The sequence below is a fragment of the Botrytis deweyae genome (assembly GCF_014898535.1).
Source record: "Botrytis deweyae strain B1 chromosome Unknown BDEW_008, whole genome shotgun sequence".
Lineage (NCBI taxonomy): Eukaryota > Fungi > Ascomycota > Leotiomycetes > Helotiales > Sclerotiniaceae > Botrytis > Botrytis deweyae.
The window spans coordinates 874,527-898,541 of record NW_024066215.1 but is presented as its reverse complement, the minus strand read 5'-3'; the positions used below and the strand labels follow the sequence as shown (position 1 = coordinate 898,541).

The 24,015-nt window shown below is 45.1% G+C and overlaps 8 protein-coding genes across 8 annotated transcripts; 5 read left to right on the top strand and 3 right to left on the bottom strand.

Annotated features, from left to right (window-relative positions):
• Positions 1-52: 52 nt before the first annotated feature.
• EAE98_004467 (uncharacterized protein) lies at positions 53-497 on the bottom strand (the record flags this gene model as incomplete). The annotated part of the gene is made up of 2 exons (XM_038952087.1): positions 53-312; positions 374-497. 2 exons carry the CDS (start codon positions 495-497, stop codon positions 53-55), a joined length of 384 nt encoding a protein of 127 aa, XP_038811623.1.
• Positions 498-1,419: 922 nt separating this feature from the next.
• On the bottom strand, positions 1,420-4,606 carry EAE98_004466 (uncharacterized protein; the record flags this gene model as incomplete). The annotated part of the gene is made up of 3 exons (XM_038952086.1): positions 1,420-3,170; positions 3,248-4,450; positions 4,510-4,606. 3 exons carry the CDS (start codon positions 4,604-4,606, stop codon positions 1,420-1,422), a joined length of 3,051 nt encoding a protein of 1,016 aa, XP_038811622.1.
• A 1,266-nt stretch (positions 4,607-5,872) lies between these two features.
• EAE98_004465 (uncharacterized protein) lies at positions 5,873-6,109 on the top strand (the record flags this gene model as incomplete). Its single annotated transcript, XM_038952085.1, has 1 exon — positions 5,873-6,109. One exon carries the CDS (start codon positions 5,873-5,875, stop codon positions 6,107-6,109), a length of 237 nt encoding a protein of 78 aa, XP_038811621.1.
• Positions 6,110-6,854: 745 nt separating this feature from the next.
• EAE98_004464 (uncharacterized protein) lies at positions 6,855-11,106 on the bottom strand (the record flags this gene model as incomplete). The annotated part of the gene is made up of 4 exons (XM_038952084.1): positions 6,855-7,472; positions 7,523-10,738; positions 10,785-10,875; positions 10,928-11,106. 4 exons carry the CDS (start codon positions 11,104-11,106, stop codon positions 6,855-6,857), a joined length of 4,104 nt encoding a protein of 1,367 aa, XP_038811620.1.
• Positions 11,107-11,913: 807 nt separating this feature from the next.
• EAE98_004463 (uncharacterized protein) lies at positions 11,914-13,442 on the top strand (the record flags this gene model as incomplete). The annotated part of the gene is made up of 3 exons (XM_038952083.1): positions 11,914-12,108; positions 12,159-12,357; positions 12,520-13,442. The coding sequence occupies 3 exons, from the start codon at positions 11,914-11,916 to the stop codon at positions 13,440-13,442; spliced, it is 1,317 nt and encodes a 438-aa protein (XP_038811619.1).
• Positions 13,443-15,021: 1,579 nt separating this feature from the next.
• Positions 15,022-16,256, top strand: EAE98_004462 (uncharacterized protein; the record flags this gene model as incomplete). The annotated part of the gene is made up of 3 exons (XM_038952082.1): positions 15,022-15,170; positions 15,258-15,828; positions 15,879-16,256. The coding sequence occupies 3 exons, from the start codon at positions 15,022-15,024 to the stop codon at positions 16,254-16,256; spliced, it is 1,098 nt and encodes a 365-aa protein (XP_038811618.1).
• Positions 16,257-17,277: 1,021 nt separating this feature from the next.
• Positions 17,278-19,125, top strand: EAE98_004461 (uncharacterized protein; the record flags this gene model as incomplete). The annotated part of the gene is made up of 3 exons (XM_038952081.1): positions 17,278-17,536; positions 17,780-18,401; positions 18,453-19,125. The coding sequence occupies 3 exons, from the start codon at positions 17,278-17,280 to the stop codon at positions 19,123-19,125; spliced, it is 1,554 nt and encodes a 517-aa protein (XP_038811617.1).
• A 2,562-nt stretch (positions 19,126-21,687) lies between these two features.
• Positions 21,688-23,931, top strand: EAE98_004460 (uncharacterized protein; the record flags this gene model as incomplete). The annotated part of the gene is made up of 2 exons (XM_038952080.1): positions 21,688-22,105; positions 22,154-23,931. The coding sequence occupies exons 1-2, from the start codon at positions 21,853-21,855 to the stop codon at positions 23,929-23,931; spliced, it is 2,031 nt and encodes a 676-aa protein (XP_038811616.1). The 5' UTR covers positions 21,688-21,852.
• Between the last annotated feature and the right edge of the window lie 84 nt (positions 23,932-24,015).

Sequence of the window (24,015 nt, the reverse complement as noted above, 5' to 3'; positions counted from 1 at the left end):
ACATCCCACATGCCACCCTATCGTCTCCAACTCATTCTCTACCATACATCCATCAATCCTCTTCCTCTTCCTCTTCCTCTTCCTCTTCCTCTTCCTCTTCCTCTTCCTCTTCCTCTTCCTCTTCCTCTTCCTCTTCCTCTTCCTCTTCCTCTTCCTCTTCCTCTTCCTCTTCCTCTTCCTCTTCCTCTTCCTCTTCCTCTTCCTCTTCCTCTTCCTCTTCCTCTTCCTCTTCCTCTTCCTCTTCCTCTTCCTCTTCCTCTTCCTCTTCCTCTTCCTCTTCCTCTTCCTCTTCCTCTTCCTCTTCCTCTTCCTCTTCCTCTCACTTCCCCCCTCCCCATTTCCCCCTCCCTATCCAGAGAAAGATCCTACCTACCTGTATATAAATATATAAATATACACACAACCACCTCCCTCTCCATTCCCTCTCCATTCCCTCTCCATCTCCTCTCCACCTCCCTCTCCATTCCCTTTCCATTCCCTTTCCATTCCCTCTCCATCTCCTTTCCATCTCCTCTCAACCTCCTCTCAACCTCCCAAATTTCCTCTTCCTTCCTTTAAATCCATGGTACTTATATCACACTCCCTCCCCCCCCTCTCTCACACTTTACTTTACTAGACAACCAGCCAGATCAGCTAGATCAACTAGATCAGCAAATCTTTCTTCCCACCTACAGGGTACTAAATCTTCGCACCGTAACTACCCATCATACCATCATTTACTCAAACTAATATCATCACATCATCACATCAATCCATACTCTCACCCACCCACACACCACCACCAAAATCATCAAATAAATCTCGAAAGAAATCTTAGAAAAAAAAAGGTAAAAAACTAAATTTACAAGATTATTTGTTCTAAGGCGTGCCTCATATGTATGTATGTACGAGGTATGCAATATGCAATATGCTCATTTCATTCATTCATCCCAATCATTCATCCATTGATCCATTCCATGAAACATCCTCGAATTCGCCTATCATATCTTTCTTCTCGCCCTATTCGGCAGTTCAATGAAAAATATAACCCTAATATGTATGCCAATCCATTCATTCATCCATCCTTATCCCAAGGGGTATCTGGAAACGAAGCCATTCAAAAGCCAATCAATCAAATTAATAAAACCAACGTGAATAATGAAGTCGAACCAGAACCAAAACTTCCAGACCATGCTACCAAATGAATTCCTTTTATTTGTTCCAAATCATGTCCACGCACCAATGCAACCACTCCATTTAATCACCAGAATCCTCTCCAATCATATTTCTTTCATCTTATTTATTGAACCTTCCCCATCACATCCACGTCATTTCTCCTAATGTATCTCTAGAAAAATAATACTCAGCAAATAACAAAAAGTCGGAGTGTACTATCACCAGAATAGTAATACTATTAAACAAGTGCCCACGAAATTTAAATTAATGTGTCTTCTTTCTTGGCCTCTCCCTCTCTTGACCCTCTGCTATGTTGAAACGCTCCTTGTGAATAGCAAATTCTTTCATAGCTTGATCATGACTTGCCATCGCCGCAACCCAGTGACTCATAACTGCTCCATCTTCCTTGAGACCACGTCTGTAGATGTCGAGACCCTGGGGATTTTCCCAACGATTTGATCCTAGCCCATCATTTTGATTCTTGCGTGCGAGGAGATGTAGCAACATGCGCTTGGCAAATACATCCCAGTCACCCATATAAGCTGTAAATGACGATAAATATATACCTTGAGACAATGATGTGCTCGATTCGTGAGTATACTTCGGGGCAGCGGGTGGCTTTGGTAAATTAAGGGAAGAAAGAAGATCTTGAAGGTTCATGTCATGAAATTCGACTCCCAGGCTTTCTGCGTCAATTGGAGATTGTGATGGGGCTGCAGATCTCTTGAGTTGATCGGTGTTGATCTTCAGTCCAACATTAGCCCTTGGTGGCGAAGTCTGTGTTGACTGGGCTGCTGGCGGTGCAGCTGGTGGTGGTACAACTTGTGGTGGAGGAGCTGGTGTAGCTGGGGGAGGAGAATCGACATCCATTGCATCTGGACTAGCAGGGGGCTTTGGGGGCTTTGGGTTTCTACCAGTGAAGAGCGGCTTGTCGTCTGCGCTGTCATCTTCAATAACTACCGCAGCAGAACCAACAGTGGGCTTAGCGATAGGCACTCTTGGTCTCCGAGACCCAATTCGTGTAGGAACAGTCGGCTTAGTAGGCGATGGAATTGACGGAGGAGCGAATGTTTGAGGCTTGAATTTTTCTGCCCAGTCCTCTGGAGAGAACTTAGTACCGCCAGGGGATTCGATTGGTGTATCCGAATTGACTCTTGATGCCGGGAAAGGTTTCGAATCCGCTGAGCGGCTTTTAACGGGAGATCGACCTCTTGGTGGCCGGCTTGCTGACTGAGCACGGACATGGGAGGAAACCGGGATCTGAGTACTCTTACGTTCTGGTACAAAATAATCACCACCAGCTTCAAACTTTCCATGCCACTCTTCGGAGGAAAATGTAGTATTAATCTTTGGCCGAGTTGGAGAGAATGTTTCATCATCCAGTTTCATAGAGAAGCTATCATGAGAATTACGATTAGCATGGGCATTCAATTTATCCAACAACAAAGAATTCAAACGCGAATCGCCAACTGAAAATGCAGATTGAGATTTAGTGACAAAACTTGGCCTCTTGGAAAAGTTACTCGTCTCAGCTGGCGTCGACTTGAACGAATATGTGGCCTTGTCATTGTGAACCTGGTGGTTAATACTCTTGGTTGGCTTTACATGACCATTTTGACGAGAATTCTGAGCCCGTTCCTTGTTGGTTACCAATCGGTCGACGAGATTGTGTTGAGCAGCCTCAAAAGAATTCAGTCTGTTCGCAGACCCATCGCTGTTGCGATGCAATCTGTCTTTATCTCCAGGTTGAGACCCTTCTAAAGGACGAGAAGAACCTCCACTAAGAGGTGATGCAGTGGGACGCTCTCTTGGAGTAGTAAAAGAACCAGGGTACTTTTCTTTGTATGCATCCTGCATGCTTTTAAAGTTGAAATGGGGTGGACGCAAAGGGGTTCCAGGGAATGATGCATGCTTGATATGATGGAGCGGCTCCTTGGAGTCAGAAGCAGTGTACTTAGAAGATGTGTCATACATTGAAGGTTGTGGTTTAGGCTCTTCCTGGGCTGGAGTTTCACCTGCAACGTAGTTAGCAAACGAGGGTCATTATAGACTGATCGTTCATCTTTATTGAAAGCCTCAGAATCACACTCACTTTGATTCGATGTTCCTGGGGGAGCAGCATCTGGCTGTTTTTGCTCTTGAGCGGGTGCAGGTTTCCTAGGCTTGGCAAATACCCGTGGTTTCTGGGGATTGATCTCTGGGCCATTACCGGAATCCGAGGAATCAGGGGAGGATGCGAATGCATGGGTCGTCTTGGGAGGGCTAGTCTTTGGAGTGCCATTTGGACGTGGGGAAGGTAAATTTGAATCGGATCCAGCACGTGGGACAGGCTTTCTACTTTTTGGTTCAGCAACATTCTCTCGAGTACTCTTCGACCTTCCTATATTGGCTGCGTCAAATGGATCAAACTTCTCTCCTCCGGCACTGGCATACGGTGTACTGATGCGAGGCTCGTATGGTGACTCTTCTTCGGTCCTGAATTGTCGCAAAGGATCATTCGTCTTCGCCGATGGACGGGTATTATGATTGACCGGTGGAGCATCAGGTGGAGTATCCTCCTTCTCACGTTCCCGCTCGAATGATGGAGAGTCTCTTGGTGGCGGTGGCGGTGGCATGTTTCTATTGACGCGGGAAGTAGAGTAATTGCCCTTTCCTGCAGATGGCTCATCCGCTCCCGGATTGCTAGGCATGAACCCATTTCTTTTTGGTGTAGGAGGTGGAGGATTACTTGGTTTTCGTGGAGGGTCAGACATATATTCGTCGAATCCTGGCTTGGCTCTTGGAGGTGCATTAAAGCCCCTGAAGCTGCTCTCTTCGCGACTTGGCTGAGAAGCGTACTCTTTGGGTGCTGCTTTTGGTGTATTCCATGTCGGACCTGAACCAGTTCTGTAACCGGATGATGGTGTCTTCTGGTGACCCTTCATGCTCTCCCATGCATTGAACGTGCTTTTCCTCGCCTCGGGCCCTTCTTGTGCCGCCGCGCTGGCTGATTGTTTCGGTGTTGTGAACGTCGAATATCTCGCAGCACCAGCAGATTGTGGGGGAGGATTTCTATTAGGTCGATATGGCGGTGGTTTGGGCGGACGAGGGAATTCGGAGCCATAATTTGAATAAGGATTTCCTTTCGTAGATCTGAAAGCTGAAGCTGATGTATATCTAAACCTCGATCGAGCATCGTCGTATCTTTGTCGCTCTGACGGATCTGTGAGAACTTCGTGTGCGGATTGAATGGCTTGAAATTTGGCAGTAATGTCGCTTTCCTTTCCTAAATTTCTATCTGGATGGTACACGAGAGCTATCAAGAGAAAATGGTTAGCTTTGAACGCGGGGAAGGCTAAGGTGAGGGTTGTGTACCAAGTTTCCTAAATTGTTTCTTAATCTCATTTATCGAAGCATTTGAATCAATCTCGAGATCAGCATAGTAATCCCGATCGAAATCTGCCTTCACCATATTTGAAGGGGCGGTTCGGACCAGATTCAGTTGGGAAGCTCAAAACGTATATGGAAAAGTTTCTGGTGTTTTCCAAGTCGAAACAACGAACTGGATTATTGGACCTGGTGGGAGACAATGATTTATTGGTTACACTGAATATTCCATTCGGAAATTGGGGCTTAGAATTTGAGAAGACTTCTGGAGTTTTGGTTGTGATAGCGAAAGGAAGTGGAAAAGATCCTGTGTTGGCCCAGCTACCCTGCTTATTTAAATTGGCCAGGACCTAATAAATCTCGAGGTGGGCTGTATGTATAAATTCGTGCGCAACTTATCCTGCAATACGGTTCAGTAGATAAGGAAGTATGGTTGGATATCCAGGTGATGTTGAAGTTTAAATGAAAGGAAGGGACGGGCGTATGTATCACTCCGTCGAAATTGGCAGCAAAACAGTAGTAAGAGGGACTTTCTTTGGCTTGTGATATCTATTTTGAGGTAAAGGTAGAGAGGGAGAGGTAGAGGTAGAGGTACAGGTGATAGTTAAAAGCACTAGGTGGGATTTGTTTACAGGTAAAAGGTAATAAAAGGTGGAGGGAAGCGGCTAAATAATCGCCGATGATCCACGGACCAAGACCCTGAAAACAGTGATTCCTTTCGTAGGTATGGTACTACCAGGTGGATAAGTAATTAATTGTATTTCTTTTACCTGTCATAACCTCAGATATCATATCATATCATATCATATCATATCATTTCTGGATTTCAATTGATCCGAACAATTCACAACCATTCAATAGTATATTTATACATAGTATTTACATACATGTATGTACACATACCTACCTAGGTATTTTCAAGGTTATCAAGGCTGGTGAATATATACATTTACCTGATTAAATTACCTACCTAGGTAGTATATCATTTGAGCTTTGTTTGGTCACAGGTAGAGATCAGATGATTACCAGGTACTTTACATCGCCCTACTAATAAGCATCTCATTGATCAAGAGACAAGAGATACGGCAGCGGTATGGAAGTATATTCAACTCTACCGGATGAGCTTCTTCTCCCCTTGGAATACAAAACGACATTTCCTACTTTCACGCCGTATCACATCAGATCAAAGATTCCAATGCGCACGCTATTTAGGAAATATACTGACTGGTACACATCCATCCAATGAACACAACACAACAAAATCCCACTTCAATCTTGACGTTACAGACGCACCACAAAAATGACGTAGAGACAGCATCTAGAACAAGATACATACATACATACGAGAAAGATGTCACCACCGATGATCCATATGGGAAGCATGAAAGCAGTGACCATTCTGAACTGCAGTAGCAGCCATACGGATGCAGATGCAGATGCAGATCTCGTGGAACCTAGGTCCAGTGGTAAAGGAAGTATATTGAGATTCATGGAATCAAAACAAATTTCCGAAACAAATGATACCATTGAGATCGTCTCTCCAGTTCTTCATCTCTCCGCGTATGTTCCTTGCTTCATTAACTGCTAATTTCTGGTACAACCTAGATTTCTATTCGCATGGATATCAATTTCAACCTTTCTTCTTACAACTACTTTTGCTCGATGATCGATGATCAAATATAGAAGGCGGTCAGTCTATGGATCTGTCAGCTGAGGATCTTTGGTCGGTAGGTAGGAACGAGACATTGTTTGATGAGTTCCAAGGTTATCATAAGGCACGATAAATACACAAAAATCCGAATAGCCTCAATCTTTATACCTATATGTGCCCGAGGTCCTGCTACATGTTCTCTTTGAGAGAAGCCCATCAGACGGGATAAAGTTCATATATTACTAACTACTAGTCACAAGCCATCATAGAAAGAAAGAACCTCAAAGACATAAACCACATCATCACACATGTAAATCACCAGAGCAATAATATCTACATATGATTGTAAATTTGACTTGTTCATATTCCTTTGTTTATGTTATGTGTACTTCGGTACAAGTTACTCCAATCCTTTGCGAGAACGATTAATTTTCGCTTCATTTATTATTGTTCCCCCCAAACTCCTGTTAAATCAAAATCATACTCCATCGCCAATCCATGATAAGCCTTGTCATGACTCTAACATAATCAAGTAACAGAATTCTGTCATCCAGAATTCAAATATTCAGAAACCATAACATTTCCTGCATAATTCGCCATACGTGGAAAGATCCATCCCCTTCTGCCATGAATATCTTGAGCAATAGCTGAGACCCAGAGTTTTCTTACTGAGATGCGCAGCTTAAAATGAGGGATCATAACTCCATCCACCTTGCCTTCGCACACGATCTCTCCCTTCCAAATCCTTGCGCACCTCCTCTTCCGTAAGGCGATCAGATCCACTCCAATTCGCACTGGATGTCCTAGCTCTAAACTTGTGGAATCGATCCTTGCTTTTATCGAACACTTCTTCCATGTTCAAGGCCTGGGGTCGTCCGAAAATCTTGGAGGGATCAATAGTCTCTTGGAGTGCCAATTGTTTGCGAATCTCAGGAGAATCTGTCCAGCCGAGCCCTTGGAACGCTTTCTTCTCTTTCTCATCATCTTCATCATCTTCGTCTTCGCTATCACTCGGTATTTCGGGAAGAACGATGTTCTCTCCATTCTCGTATCGTGGTGATGATTTTGCTGCAGATTTTGCCGCCTTTGCTGAGGCATGGCTTACATTACGTGCGGGTGTTTTGTATGACTGTCCATTTGAGCTTGATGCAAATGGAATGGCTCCCTTAGAAACCTGAGTCATATCCATGGGATTGCCAATTTTATTCTGGTGTTGTGAAACAATAGTAGACCTTTGTAGATTAGCAGGCGGTGGAGCATGAGCATATCCGCTTGCAAACAACGACTTTGTGGGCATCTCCTATCTTTAGTTAGTATGACAAATTGAACTGATTATGAATATAGGCTTACCTTTGGACGAATACTGGATTGACGAATTGGGGGAGCAGTCATTTTGGGATGAGACTCTGTCAATTCATCTTCTTCATCAAGATACTCGTTGGTCCTTTGGCGTTTGGTGCGGGGGTCACCGTGAATTGAAGGGGCATTTCGATGAACTGGTGGACGAGCAATCTCTTCATTGTTCTCTAGCAAAGGTCTCTTTGGCGGTGCTTTGGCGGTGTTCATACGGGTAGCTTTTGCTTGCCCACCTAGGTCGTTTCTTTGAAGTGGAACTGGTGGCAGTGACTTCTCAAGCCATTGATCGGTATTTTGTTGAGGTCGAATAGCTGGTGGAGGAGCTCTCTTCTGCTTCGCCCTTTCGATGGCCCTTTTATTAGCCTCGCTAAGACTGATTTCCTTCTGCTGCTCCCGTTGACGCTCTTGGTCACGTTTGACAGTTAGCTCATTCTGTCGCCTTTGCTCTTCCTTTGTAGCGGCTCGCTGGCGTTCCATTTCCAACTTCGCATCCCTTCTTTGTTGAGCAGCAAGTTCATCCGCCTCCTTCTTTCGTGCAGCTGCTTCTAGGGCTTTATTGGCTTGAGCCTTGAAGCTGTTATTCGAAGATTTGCTCTGTAACGAGCTAGAACTAGCTTTGTTTCGTAGGTGTCCGCTTTGTGAAGATTGTAAGGACTGTTCCAAGGTTGCTGCAAGTGTTGCATTAGATGGATGATATTGCTGACCGCGCGAGGAGCCAGTGTCGACACGTATTACAGTCGCTGGTGCCTTGGCTTTAGGAGCAGTGTCTTTCACTGGTCTTAATGGCCGTTTAGCCTGCGGTCGCCCAATCTGAGACTTTGGTCTTGGAATAGAAGGCGGTGGCATTGATGCTGGTGCATCGGTCATATCGGTATCCTTACCGTAAGACGTATTGGCGGATGAAGCTGTGGTTGCTATGGCCTCTGCTTCCAATTGAGCTTTCGTTCTTCGTGGACTACCTCGAGTTGCTTTTGGCACTTCAACTTGACTTGCCTTGGCCAATTTCTCTTGTTCTTTCCGGGAGATTACTTCCCTCTGCATGGCTGCGGCTCGCTCTTGCTCTTGATGATAAACACGTGCGTCCTCTTTGACCTTCATGCGTGCCTTCTCTAATTGATCATTCATCTTTTGCGCTTCTTTGGCTTCTTTGGCCTCTCTAGCCTCTCTAGCGGCCTCTTCCTTTTCGGTAGAAGCTCTAGTTTTTCGAGTGGTAGCTTTAACAGGACTTTGAATACGTTTAGGGATTGAATCATTGAAATGCATATCCATTTTCGGATACGAGACTTCAGCGTCGCTATTCTCATTCTGAAGTACATCTTCAAAGGAAGGCACACTATTCTGGTAAATTCTTGTAGATGATGGTAGAGTTTCAATTTTTGCTTCGGCACTTGCAGCTGCGCTACTTGCAAATAAAGTCTTTCCTGATTTCAAAATCGAAGAGAATTTGTCTTTCGCAACCTTCAACGGGCTTCCCCTAAGTGTCCTGGGCGGAGACTTTGGAGGAGTTGTAGAATCTTCATCAACTGCATTAATGGGAAGATTTGGGTTGGAGACCGACATCAATTTGTTAGGACTTTGTGGCCCAACAGCTCTCTTAGGCGAGGAGATAAATGAAGTCGAGATAGATTTAGTCAGACCTCGTACATTGGTTTCACGGATTGGAGATGTTTGCCTTCCTTCGTCTCCGTTTTCGGGTACGATGAATTCTGATCCACTGACAGTTTCTTTGCCACGCACGCTCTCCATCACATCTGCAGTGTGATTCTTGGCAATGGTTGGGCGAGGGCTGAAAATCGACTTTCCATGTAACGCTGTCGTTGGAGGTCCAATCCAGCTATCCTCATCTTCGGGGAAGGCACCTGGAGTCGCGAAGGGCTTGTCTTTTGATGGTGATGCTTCCTCTGGTCCATGTTGTGGCGTTGGAGGTTGAATCGCTTGTATCGACTGGCGTGAGGGTATTATGCCACCAACAAGAGATTTCGATGCAGGCCTGGTTGTAGGCTGAGACTGACCGAGCATGCTGATCTGGTCCTGAAGACGTTGTGTCGAAGTTTTATTGTGGATACGTGCTAGTAATGTTTCGGCTTCGGATTCCTCCCGTCCAGTCGGCTCAAGCATTTCATCAACGTCCATCTCGTCTTCATTTTTGTTTGCGAGATCTTCTTTGACGTTGCCCAGACTCTTTCCGCCCGTAGGCCGACCATAATGACTAGTACGTGTCTGGTCTAGATGGCTCGTTCGCGAAGTACGATGCCCGAGACTTTTCTTGGATAAATCTCGCGCAGGTAGAGAAGCAAAATTCAAACTGCTTTTGCGGAAAATAGGGCGTATGGGACTTGATCCCTCGGAAGCAGATTGAGCATCGGGAATATCATCCATCTGCTCGTCCTCATCTTGGGGGTCATCTTGAGGGGCGAATGGTGAAGACTGTGGCTCTACCGAGGGCTCTTTGAAAGGAGATTCGGCTCTTGCGGGAGATTTAGATGGAGATTTCTGTTGTGGTCGCTTTTCCGGTGATGAATGGGCTGAGCTCTGGTCATGAGGCTGTAACTTGAGATTTGGATATTCGACATCTCCCATGACCTGATCTCCGTTCGTTGGCTCCCTGTGTTGTTCTTCATTCTCAACTTGCTGAGCTTCTGTCCCTGTTTCTGTCTGTGCTTCTACCTCAATGGTGGGCGCTATTGGCGAACCTTCTCGTGCAGATTGAAACGAAACCTCGACAGTTCGTTGCTCTTCAGACTCTAAATTTGCGACTGGACTCTCTTCGACGGGGGCTATCTTATCCTCGGGCCTATCTTCTTCATTCTCCGTGTTACCTGCATTGCTTGCAATCTCTTCATTGTCTTCATTCTCGATTGTATCTTCTCGGGGTATGAATTGTCGGGGTGGGCTTGTTGCGAATGGTTCTGGTTCGGTAGGTTGAGTATTAGGTTGCGTCGCCTCCTCAAGCTGACTTCCGTAGTAACCAGAATCAAGTGCGTTGATGAAAGATTTGCGCTGAACACTGCTCTGCGCAGTGCCAGAGCTAGATAGACGATGTGAAGGTGTAGGTTGCGAGGGTGTAGGTTGCGCTTGAGCAGGTTCCTCTTGAGTTTCTGCCGGGGCGTCCTCTGCTACTCGGAATTTCGGGGGTGACCGCTCATGATGAGCTTGTTTGAATGGACTTGGGGCTCCTTGAGGTGTTGCCGAAAAGACATCGGACAATGGCTGCTTGGTATTAGTTTAAATCGCTACATACATTCGATAGACATACTGCGCGCACTTCCAATTGATTCAGTTTCCTAGCTGTTCTAGGTGTCTTCCCACGTAACTTCCCCGGCGTTTTAAATATTTCGGCAACGTTCCTAAAGAACATAAGGTCAGCTCGTGCCCAGTGTCGCAGGTTTGTTTACATACACTTGATTCTTATTGAATATTTCTGCCATATGTTCATTCAACCAGTCAATCTCATTCCTGGCAGCAAATGTAAACTCCTCTGCCTCTGCTGCTGCAAGCTGCAGCGCGTTCGATCGCTCCTCTGCTATCCACCCTCTCGACCCTACTTGCAATCGTTTGTTTGGTCGCATTGCCGCCATTTTTTCTGCTGTTCAAAACAGCGCGTCGTGTTATGAAGTCCCGAATGATTTGACGTGATTTATTACTCGGAAGATGACAAGATCATTTCTTTGTGAGCTATTAGCATTAATTGAAGGTTGGGCGATTTGCGTTGTGGTGGTCATGAGAGTATGAGCGGAAGTCTTAAAATTCGTAAACTTAGTGATGCTGTATGATTGTTTTGGTTACCCCCACGCGTCAACGGCTCATCCCTAAATTCTGAATCACATGACTGTTTCACAACGCTACCTCATCCCAATAAATTGTATCTTTTTGTGTCTGATAAAATCATTGTATCGGGCGTTTTCATAGAAAAAGTTCGCGGACAGTATAGAGTCTCTTTACTAAACTAGGTAAATCATATAATTATGTGGTAGTCTCATATTATAGTATGAGACTGATTGTATGATACGGATTGAAACAATCATCAGGTCTGTCTTTCATATATCTACACTTCCAAGCACAAAGGCTCTAAAACAACGCAAACGCCAGCTCGCCCGCAGTCCAGCCACAATAAAATCATGAGAGTTTATAGTACCTACCTACTCAATAGAGTCTGAATCTTCAATTACAATCCAAACTAAATTTTCATTTCTTCCAATTGAAATGGAACAATTGGATCATTGAAGGGTTTCGCAAGCGGTCAATTCCGGCTTGTTTCGAATAGCCGCGGGAAACAACAACAGGACTGACTACCACTTTTCTTCTATGCATGAAAAGAGTCAAATGGATTGAAACCCTAACTTATATGTTGATGAAGAAAGACATTTCCAATTTTCTTTACCAGCATGATGATTTGCACCAGAGTTTCCAACATTTCTAGGTTATTAGGCCTAAGACTGAATCAAAATGCGGTTGCCAGGAGAGCATTCGCGGCTTCGACTTCTCTAAGAGCCAATACACTGATGGAAACAAGTGGGTTTTCAGACACACAATTGGAGGTTCGAGAAGCCATTGCGAAAATTTGCTCAAAATATCCTGATGTAAGATTATTCCGGTTCAAACTGCCGTGACTTCTCACTGAATATACCAGGAATACTGGGCAAAGCGTGATGAAACCGGGGAATATCCTCATGATTTACATCGAGATCTAGCAAAGGGTGGATGGATCGGCATTGCACTTCCTGAAGAACTTGGAGGATCGGGTCTTGGAATCTCAGAAGCGACGATGCTTTTGCAGACCATATCTGAGAGCGGTGGAGGCATGGCTGGTGCCCAAAGTATACATGCAAGTCCGTCTGACCCAAATATGCTGGAATTCTATTCCACCGAAACTTTCCTACTGCTTTGGTGATCAGACGTGGTGAACCTCAGCTTTCTTAGGTTCAGTGATTTCAAACAACGTTGTGGTTTCAGTGATTCAAAACACTGCGATGCTAATCCATATATATCAGACGTTTATGCTACCCAGCCTGTCGCTAAATTCGCGACGGCCTCGCAACGTCAAAGAATGTTGCCCAAGTTGATCGATGGTACCTGGCGAGCGTGTTTTGGAGTCACCGAACCCAACACTGGTTTGGACACTCTCAAGCTCAGAACCCGAGCTACGCGTGAAGGCGACACTTACAAAATATCGGGTCAAAAAATATGGATTTCCTCAGCACAGGTCGCAACAAAGATGGTTTTGTTGGCTAGAACTACTCCATTGGAAGAAGTGACAAAGCCTTCCGAAGGTTTATCCCTTTTCTTCATCGATTTCGATCCTAAACAGCCTGGTCTCGAACTCAAGAAAATTAAAAAGATGGGTGGGCGTGCTATTGATGCAAACGAAGTTTTCTTCGACAACTACACTGTTGATAGTGATTCATTAATCGGCAAAGAAGGGCAAGGTTTCAAAATTGTACTCCATGGCATGAACGCTGAACGATGTCTATTGGCAGGCGAAGCACTAGGTCTCGGGTATGCTGCCCTGTACCGGGCTTCCCAGTATGCAAAAGAAAGAATCGTTTTCGGTCGGCCTATAGGTATGAATCAAGGTATTCAGCATCCATTGGCCGATGCATACATGCACCTCGAAGCCGCAAAGTTGGCCACTTATCATGCTGCGAAATTGTATGATAGCTCGACGACGGATGAGACAATAACCCAAGCAGCTGTTGGTGTTGCGTGCAACAGTGCAAAGTATCTAGCAGCTGAAGCAGCCTTTACTGCCTGTGAAAGGAGCGTGTTAAGTTTGGGCGGCATGGGCTATGCCCAGGAATATCACGTTGAGAGATACTTAAGAGAGTGTTTTGTTCCAAGAATTGCACCAATCTCGAGGGAAATGATCATGAATTATGTTGGAGAGAAGGTTCTTGGACTGCCTAGAAGTTACTGAAAAGTATAGTTATGTAGTAATGTATGAGAGGGTATGATTGTAGGGTATGAATTGGCATATTGATATAAACTGGAAGTAATCATATCAATTGGGACAATCATGTCAATTGAGATAATCATATCCTTTGGGATAGTTATATCAGTTGGGCAATCATATTAGTTGAGGTATTGATATTAGTTTAGATGTCGATATCAATTATCAATTGGAACAATCATTTCAATTAAGGTGAGTGATCACATCAGTTGATATATCGGGATACATTGGAATAATTATAGATCATAAGGCTTTGGGGGGCTCAGGTCATAAGGGGGTTCTTACTTATATTTGAACTCTCACTCCCACTCCCACTCCTAGGCACAAGGACTCTAGAGCAATGGGTGCAATGGGTGCCTCCAATACTGGGCCAAATCATATGGTAACATGGTGGGTTACATGATGATATACGAGAGTATGGGAATAAGTGTATGATATGAAGAGGGAAATCCATAACGAATTTCTTCTTTGAATTCGTACTCCTATTTCTATCCTCAGGTACAACCTTGGAAAGGTTCTAAAACGACGCTGGCGCCAGCTCGTACACAATCACGTTATTGAAAGAAGGATAAGGGCTATCCCATAGGAAGACGAGAGTGTAGCGAGATGCATGAGAGATCTTCAGATGTTCAGTTCATGCTACACATATTTGTTCAAGATAAATCGTATCACGAATCCAACATGTCTTCTTATACCTTCCTCCTTGTTCTCTATTCTCATGATCTGAAGATCAGGAACTCGTCTTGTATACTCCGATAACTGACTGCTTTGTGTGATTGATCTGTTCCCTCAATATACACTGCGCGATTGCTTCATGGATGGCCAAAATGAGCCAAATCAAGAGTGTTGAAAGCTTTTTTCATAACTGATGCTGCATAATACTTAAAAATAAACATGCAATCGTCTCTTCATCCACATTCGCCTGTTGTCCAAAGTTCCCACTAAAAAGCCATGTGATGAATTTAGCCTATATGCACCTGATACAGATACTGCTTGTAAGCTAATTGGATGAGGATCTCGTCATCTTGATTTGAGATGAGGCTGTTGTAGAAAACGGTGATATTGGCTGGCATTTTGAAATCATGGCCGACTATAAATCATTACCTCATTACCTGGCGTGCGTAAGTAGTTGACGAGTGTTATGGATGTTTATAAGATCGATCATCGGAACTTCGGATAATTCCAACCTTTCGTCTGAAAATATGGAAACTCTCCCTCTCCGATACGCTTCTTCGGTAGAATAGCATTTTCGTCCATTCAACCGGCATGTACCTTGACATCTCGCGGGGTACTTTGTGCGGGGTCACCGTCTCCAGCTTGCTACTTGCAAGTCTTTAGCTTTCCAAGGTTCGGAAAAATAATAACACGAAGGTTCGATGATACTCCGAAAGCTTAATATGTATGGTATCCGGACGTTCCTGGATGAATCGAAGGTGGAGATGGGAGGATGGGTAGATATAAAGGCTGGGAAATTCTCGTCATGTCTTGGCTTTTTTCTATGTGGTTTACATTACTTCTTTGGTTGGAATTTGGGATAATAGACAACATGAAGTTCTCTAAGTATACGGTCCCTCTGTTTACGGGATATGGGTTGTCAATGGCTATGCCTGATGCATCGGAGGCAGATTTGACATCATCTGCACATAAAAATGGCTGGATTCCACGCTTTGAGAACTTAGTAGCTTTTGGAGACAGGTAAGTTGATTGTAATCAAACTCACGGATTTTCACGATTCCCGGAAGATCGTGTGAGAGAGAATGGCTAAAATTAATTCAAAAACAGCTATACAGACGAGTCAAGACTGAGTTATTTCCAAACTCACAACGGTTCTGCACCGCCGCCAGGAACTTTACTTCCATCTAGTAATTCGACTGCTGGTGGAGGCGTCACCTGGGATCGATGGGTGTCTAATTATAGTGGAGCGAAGCTTTATGACTATGCTGTCGCCGGAGCAGTCTGCTCTAACGGAATCATCAATCGATATTTAGCCAGTGTCTTTGGACCATTCCCTGATGTTGTCTACGAAGTTGATGCGTTCGTTGCGGATGTGAAGTATATCAATTCATCCACAAATACCAACACTCTTTACACCAACCGTAAGCCTGACAACACGGTATACTCAATGTGGATCGGTACCAACGATTTGGGAGAGGGTGCCTTTTTGACAGACTCTTCTTTGAACGGGACAACCATTCCAGACTACGTTGATTGCATTTTCGATAGATTCGACGGAATTTATCAGACCGGAGCCAGATATTTTGTTCTGATGAATAATGCACCGTTACAATTAACGCCATTGTATGGAATGCCAGGTGCAGGAGGACTGAATGCTAGCCATTATTGGCCCAACAAAGTGAGAATCTCAACCCCTCTCATATGGCGTTTAAACTTACACATTTGTAGCCAAGCAACATTTCAGAAATCAGCGGGAAGATGAAAGAATATACCCAATTGGCCAATAGCATATTCGACTACAGAGTACCATTTGAAATAGTAATTAAAAAGCGTTACCCAGGAGCGTCGATCGCCATCTTCGACACCAATTCTTTACTTACCGACATTTACAACAATCCAACGCAGTATTTGCCAGCACCAGCCGTTGTTGATGTATCATACATTCTCTGCGCTGTCTCCGGATCACCATGTCCCAAGCAACCAGGAAGCTTAGATGGCTATATGTGGTACGACGAACTTCACCCTTCTCAAGGAACAGACAAAGTTATTGCTCAAGAATTTTTAAATGTTGTAAGAGGAAACTCGAAGTATGCCACATATTGGTAATTGGTAGCTTGTTATCAGCGATTGGTTAATAAGTAAACATAATGATAAAATAGAAAAAGTGACGATTATCTGGAACTGAAGTTGTATGCTTACTTGTGTTACCATCACCCGTACCTAAGCCTTACTGAGACGAACATGCATATTTCCCTTCCGACGAAAGCGCCGCCAGGTACAAGAGGATCATTTGCGTGGAAATGCGTATACCAACGCCCACAAGACTCACTGAACCCTCAAGAAACACTGTAAGAGTAGACGAATCAATCATCGTACAACGGCAAGCCAATGGTTGTGCATATTTAGGAGCATGTTGTCATGCATGTGCAATCCGATCTTACCACTTAGCAGATGCGGGTTAAAGATGTGCAGTGATTGAAGCAATCCGATCATTTTGATTCTAGCAAACCCTTCAATCAACAGTCGAAGAATGGGCCGACAACGGTACCAGGAGAACCAAGATCTGAGAACTCATGCTGAAGCATTTGAGGCCATCTCATTCATTTCATGTTGCCATATTGCCGTTTAAATGTACAACTAGTGTCCATACCATGGATGTCGTTGCATGGATCGTTTCCAGATATGTTCACATTCCTGGTCTAGATTGCTTTTCTACCACTCGAGCCACTCAATATGACTTCGGTTAAAAATCCTTGCCAAATTTGAGCTCGGTTCTTGTTACGATGCATCCGAAGGCAAACGCGCATTAATTTCTCACACCCCAGAAAACAACCCACATCGTAATACTGGAAAAGAAAGAGGACAGCAAAAAAGTAGCTCAAGAGACCGTCATCTACCCATCCCACATCCTACAGCCCACCCATCTCCAAATTACCCCAGGAAAAACTTCCCGAAACGAGACCACCCAACGGGAACCAAAGACCCTTGGCATTGCCTTACGCACATTCCCGAACGAACGAAAGTTGATCTAGCAATTCCCAGCTAAATCATTGCCGTGCGGCGTATGTGCGACTTGAGATTATGATAGGCAGCCTATCATAGGCCCCTTTATTGACTTCCAAGAGCCATGTATGCACCAAATTACTCTTTTGGACAGGGGAACAATACGCAGTCTTTCAACCTCAATGGTGGCCATCCACAGGCTCCCCAGAATGTCCATCAACCAGGTCAACAACAGCCTCAGCACATGATGTATAATGCTCAACAATACGGGCCCGGAGGTCATCAATCACCCTACGGCGCATCTGGCCCCGGCATGGCTGGTAATGCCGGTGGAATGGGAATGATGCAGAACAGCGGTTTGTCGCATATGCCTGGTGGAAATGGTGAGTCGCACATTTTAATAATTATTTTGCAGTCTGCTATAAGAATGTATTGGCTGCTGCATATCTTGTGCACGCGTCAATGTCAGATGAAAGACCGCACAGCTCCTGTTAAGCAGACTATGAAGGGCATGCGAGGTGTCGCATGTACACACAGCCATTCGCGTTAAGCAGAAAGGCAGGCGGCAACCTGTTACTTCTCACAGTAGTGATCAAACAGAGCAAGATGACTGACTGGTTTCTAAGTAGTTGCTTCCTATCAAACGCCATATACAAGCTCTCCTTACGGCAACAATATCGCTACATCCTCTTCCGTCTCACACCCTACAAACTTCATGCCGACCGCATCAAATGCGCCTCCACAATATGGAATGAACCCTTCCGCAATGATACCACAACAGCAGCAGCATCAAATACAGCGTATGCAGCCACCGCCATCTTCTACACCGACGCCGACGTCGGCGAGTTCCCGCGTCTCTCCCTACGGAAATTTTCCCCAGAGCACACCACCAAGCGCGTCAAACGCACAATTCGCTGTACCACCGAATCCCAATCAACAACACCATCAAACCCCTAATAACAATCAACAAGGAGGAATGAGCTTGACTCCGCAGACCCCAAGCTTCCCGCCAGGTGTGCGAAATTCTGAAAACGCGGGAGCTGCCATGAGTACGCCATTAAGTCCTGGCTCAGAGCTTCGAGAGAAGGAAAGGGTCACCGTACTACTAGATATCAATCGAGAAATGTTGTTAGAAATTATGCGGATAATAGCTCTACAGACTGATTTGAAGAACAACAAAACGGAGGATCCCGCCGAGAAGTCAACGCTTGAGGCAGAGCATAAGCTTCTGGCGACCGAATATATGCAGTTTGTCCCCTATACGTGTTGAGGCTGAAGCGTTTACTAACGAATCTGAAGATGTATGCGACGACTTCAATCAAATCTGGCTTACCTTGCCGCAATCGCCGATCGCTCGCACAAGCCCGCAGCTCAAATTCCCTCGCATCCCGCCATCATGTTTGCACCAACTCTTACATATAAACCCGCGCATACTATCCCTATATCTGCGCCCACGAATGATGACGATCCAGCATCGAAACCTGAAGAAGGGCACGAAGATCGGAGAGAGATTTTAAAAGAGGCTTACAAACGATTACAGGCCCTTTACCCAGGCGTAGATCCTAAGAAAGATACACCTGCTGGGCCACCCAACGCAGCAGGTCGAGCACAAGCACAGGCACAGCAACACGTAAATTTAATGCAGGCTGCAGGGCAGAAACAGGGTGACATGAGCCAGAGCGTACAGAATATGATAGGAGGGCAGAATGGAATGGCGCAAGGTCAAGGGCAGGGACAAGGTCAAATGGTTCAAGGCGGCATGGGTGGCATGGTTGGTATGGGCCAAATGCAGCAGCATCAGCAGCAAGGTCAACAAAATATGGGAATGTCCGGCATCAACCAAAATCAGAATCAATTGCAGCAGCAACAGCAACACCAGCAAAAGATGCAAAACGAAATGATGAGACAGAGGATGATGCAGGAAGCCCAAAAGAACCAAATGATGAATATGGGGCAAATGCCGGGAAGATAAATATTTACTTCTTGCAGCTGGTCAATATCAAAGAACGTGGTTGTAGTGAAGGATCGGGATTGATGTGGCATTTGATTGGTGTTGGGTATCAAAACTTGATGAGGGATTGGCTACATCGGACGACACAGGCTCAGGCGTATGTATATGCTGTATGATATATGGCGTTGGGTAAGGGAGGTTTTATGCTTATAGCAGTGGAACAGGATATTGCATGTATGGAATGGTTATGGATTATTGAATTGCAAATATACCTAGATTTGATACTTCTTGGACTCTTGTTCCAGTTTTATGCCTCAAATTTGTATGTCGTGGGATGTGAAGTGCTAGTTTCGCCAGTTGCGGCTCTGCGAGATGATATACCATGTAATGACAGTTGGGTTAAGTATCGAATAACTTCAGAGAGCTGATAACAGCGAGCCACGGAGTCTACATTACATACAGGCAAAGAAGCGAGCGATAAGCTTGTGAAACCCCCTCATCACTTATCCCATGTTGGATATCAGCGCCGATGAACGCTGGAATCAGCTGGGTCTCTAATACCTAGAGACTAAAAGAGAGATGTACGCATTTGGGATTCGGGAAATTTACATCAATATCTGATAAATGGGGGATATTTTGGGGTTTCATTGGGTAGGTAGATAGCTCTTGATAATGGGATGGATAAAATGGATAATTCGCAGCCTGGAGCGGGATACTTCTTACAGAGTCGTGCATAGGTGGGCTTTAGGATACGATCGTATATATGGACAGTATTCATGGAGTGAGGCATTGTGCTTGCTTGCTTACTTGCTTGCTTGCTTGCTTGCTTGCTTACTTACTTAGAGGAGTAGAGTGAGGGGGTGAATGAGAGAGATTTTACTCGGGTCGTTAGTTGTATCTTTGTATGTATCTGTGTATGTAAAGAACCCTGTGCAAGAAGTGAAAGCGAGAGTATTAAGTAAGTCGCGAGGATCAATCAACTGTATTTCGTAAGACTTTCTTCACGGTTGAAGCTTGGGAATATGAGAAGTTGGAACCGCATTTCATCCACTGGTAGAACGAAGGATTTCGCATGCAGGAAGGCTGCCCAGGTGGTATGTAATACTATGCATGTAGCTATTTGTGGATGTGGCTGGTGGTTGGGTTGGGTGGGATCTGACGAACAAATTGTTCCCTCTTATAGATTAGTAAGGATACCTATCGACAGAGATGTGCAACTTAGATCTTTAAAGTTAGTTGTGAAGTTAATGTCGGAAAGTTTTTTGAGACAACGTTATGTTATGGAGAATAATATTTCTAATAAGGCTGAGTCACTAGATCGGGTTGATGAAGGGGAGGGAAGAAGTCGAGAAGCGAAGAAGAAAATTGGCGGTCAGTGCTACGATTAGTCTAATAAGGGATGGCGGTAGAGGATATCCAAGACACTTTGGTACAATGTCATTTCTATCTTCGTCTGAACTCATATGACAAATTATATTTATTACATACCGTCGCTCGCGTGTTAGTCATGGGATTGGAATCCATATTAATCATCAAACATACGAGAAGATTGAATGTCTATCAATTGATCAATGCGTGTTTTGATATGTTGAAGATACGGTATTTCCGTGTTGATATCGTATATTTTGGTACTGTTGCAGTTACAGTGGGTGGACATATGGGCTTCAGAGCTTGTTTTTGTGGAAATTGATAATTGGGCGTGATGCTAGAGATTGATACCCAAATGTCTTCTTTTCCGAGTCTTCAAACATCCGTTCATGAATTTGCTTTTGTTGGTTGCGTGATTGCGTCACAACTTACAGCTAACTTACTCCTGTTCATCTCATAAGGTTTCGATGTATCTACACTATAGATGAAGAAGAGAAGGGGGACTTCTCAAACTGTGGGGTGTCTGTTTCAAGTAAAGTTATGTTTCTCTTACTTCTGTCCAGCTTCTACGTAGGAGTACCAGAAAATGTTTACATGTTTCAGACGTGGCACTTTCTGTCTTTCTTTTTTGCTTCAGTGCCTATAAGTTTGTGTGGTTTATTGGTAGCGCCCTTGAACCTAACACGTTACTGCGCTTTCCTCAAATGACATGAAGGGACAGGGATTTATATCGACGTCTGAAATCCTTCGAGGATGCAAAGTGGATCGATTGGCTGTAATGCTGTAATGTCCACTCATCCTTTAGTTCACCGTTTCTATCATTTCATACCTCTGCCATTGACAATTAGTCTCGACTTTCCAAACGACATTGTGGGGCGAGTTAAGCGCAGGCAGAATTTGAGTAAATTCGACGAGAGTAACATAACTTGTGATAGCTTGTTGGTATTCAAACTCTTTGTGGATATTTTCGCGACTTTCAAACCCAACGTAGCACGAGGTTCGGAGGGGCGTTTCACGGTTAGTTTCCGATGACTTGGAGACGCGGACCATACTGATGGTAATCCTTAATCCTACTCCAAGCACTCTCATCTGCAATCCGGTTAAAAAAGGCATCCAAGTTCATGTTTACAATACAACCCTGCCAGCTGCGCCTCCATTGATATATTCAAACGTATATTTTTGTGGATACTGTGCAGTAGGTTGAGCATCGTTCGAGTTTTAGAGCTTATTCTATTCTCATCTATCCCCATGTCATCTTCTGACCGGGGTCTTGACATGTTGACTTTAGATCTATGGATACCCAACGTGTGATATGATTCTGGTCCCTTTTGCGACGTTGATGTTTTTTTTCTGTTGTACTACGAGTAATGTAGCTTCATAATGATTTTTTCATACTGTTCAATAATTCTTTTGTTATCGACATTTGTTAACACTCAATCTCTTTCGGACGAAATTAATTCTCTCCCGCCATGCTCGGATAGCTGTCTTGATACTGCTACAAGCAGACTTGGATGTAGTATTGGTGATTACAGTTGCTTTTGTGCAGACGAAAGTGGAAACTCGGCACAGAGTTCGACCGTATCGAATGCGACCACCTGTATACAAGACTCATGTAGTCTGATTGATGCTAGCAGTAAGTTGTTCCCCGGATAGTTCAGAACTCATGCTTAATTCCTCATAGCTTCCTTGAAGGTTGTTGGCCAGATTTGTGTCCTTATTAATGACCCCACATCCTCCTCTTCGAGCTCTTCATCAGTAACATCAAGCGCCTCGAGCTCTTCTACTACGTCATCACAAAGTAGTACAACTTCAAGTAGTGCAGTGTCATCTACTTCGATGGCCTCTACTTCAGTGACCACGACTGCTACGCCAATAGCACTAGCAAGCTCGCCGTCTAGCACATCAACCTCTTCCAATAACTCTTCGGGTAAGGGTCTGAGTGATGTCGCGAAGGCCATGATTGCTCTGGCCGTCGCGGCCTTGTTACTAATACTTGCTGTCGGTGCATGGCTATTATGGAAACGGAGAAGAAACCAGAAAACCTCTTCAACAAGAGGGAAGTTCAAGAACCTTGACGAAGATGAAGAGATGGGTAAGACGCCGGTGGAGCTCCAAGGAAATGATACCCAAATATTCAAGTGGGGAGGTATTGGCGTTCGGAAATCATTTAGGGTCCACACCCAAAGGATCACTTCATACATGTCACCAACCTCTCCCAAGAACAGAAACCGTGGTGAATCTTGGGGAGAGCCACGAGGTCTCCTCTCGACAATAGATGAAAATTTACGAGGAGTGGGACAAATTCCAGAGCCAGTTGGTAGAATCGATACTAGTCCTGTAAGGTGGCCTTCGACATCCACCGCCAACTCCCCTACATCTCCTGAGATGGTCGAACCCAGAGGTGCCCTATTCCCTCCTCACCACTCTCGTAATAACTCGAACTCACGAGAGTCCTTGCCCCCCATATTACCGGCACTGGATCTACCGGCTATAACCCTTTCGACATCCTCAAGACCTAATACCCCACATCAATCTCTACCTCGAACCCCGCCACCACCTGAAGTCCCAGTAAAGACCATTGCTCGACTAGATAGGCCTTTCTCAGATTTCCCCCACAATATGCCACCTTCACCCCGAACCGTCGGAATCTCCTACGGCGCCCTAGCACGCTCGCTCTCAGTCGCCGAAACCCCATCCTCTCCCCGAGCTCTCCAAACTCGCTCCCGTCATTCCATCTCATCCATCCCCAACACACCTCGAACACCCACCGCAACCACCGAGTTCGCCTCGCCCACCTCCCCACCCTTCCAATCCCCCTCCGCGCAATCCTTCCACACCTTCGGCGCCCGCTACTCCACCCACTCCCAAGCCTCCGTCTCCACCTTCCAAACCTTCCCCATCTCCCCCCAAGACATAACCGAAGTGCCTCCCCTCCCCAACATCCCCTCCATCTACCCCACACCAACCTACCCATCCCTCCCCCCCAGCCGCCCCACCACCTCCGAGTCTTCCCGCCCCCAAACCGATAAATACTACCACAGCAAACAAACCTCCATCTCAAAAGTAAAACCCAAAATGATCTACCTCTCCAACACCCCCGGTATCTCCATCGTCCCCTCCGACTCCATCTTCGCCACTCCCGAACCCATTCTCCGCGCTCCCCCTTCGAACAATCCCTTCCTCACCCACAATGAAGAGAGATCCTCCAAACCCGTCATTTCAATTAAACCCGTCATCGACCGCTTCGACACCGTCAGTTCCTGTGGCTCGCAAAGCAGTAGCGGAAAACCAAATTTGAAACCTCATGTTGAAGAATTGTTTCAAGAAGGCCCGGAGAAGAAACGTTTCCAGGAACGTCAGGAAGAGAGGAGGATGAAGAGGAAGGAAAGATTGATGCATGGGCAGGGAAGTGGAGATTTGGGAGAGAGGGTCACGAGTTGGTATGATGCTACTGGCTAGATCTGAAAGGCTTGGGAGATGGTATGGATAGATCCCTGGATTTAGATTGATGATGAAAAGTTATGAGGTTCGGGGGATAGGCGT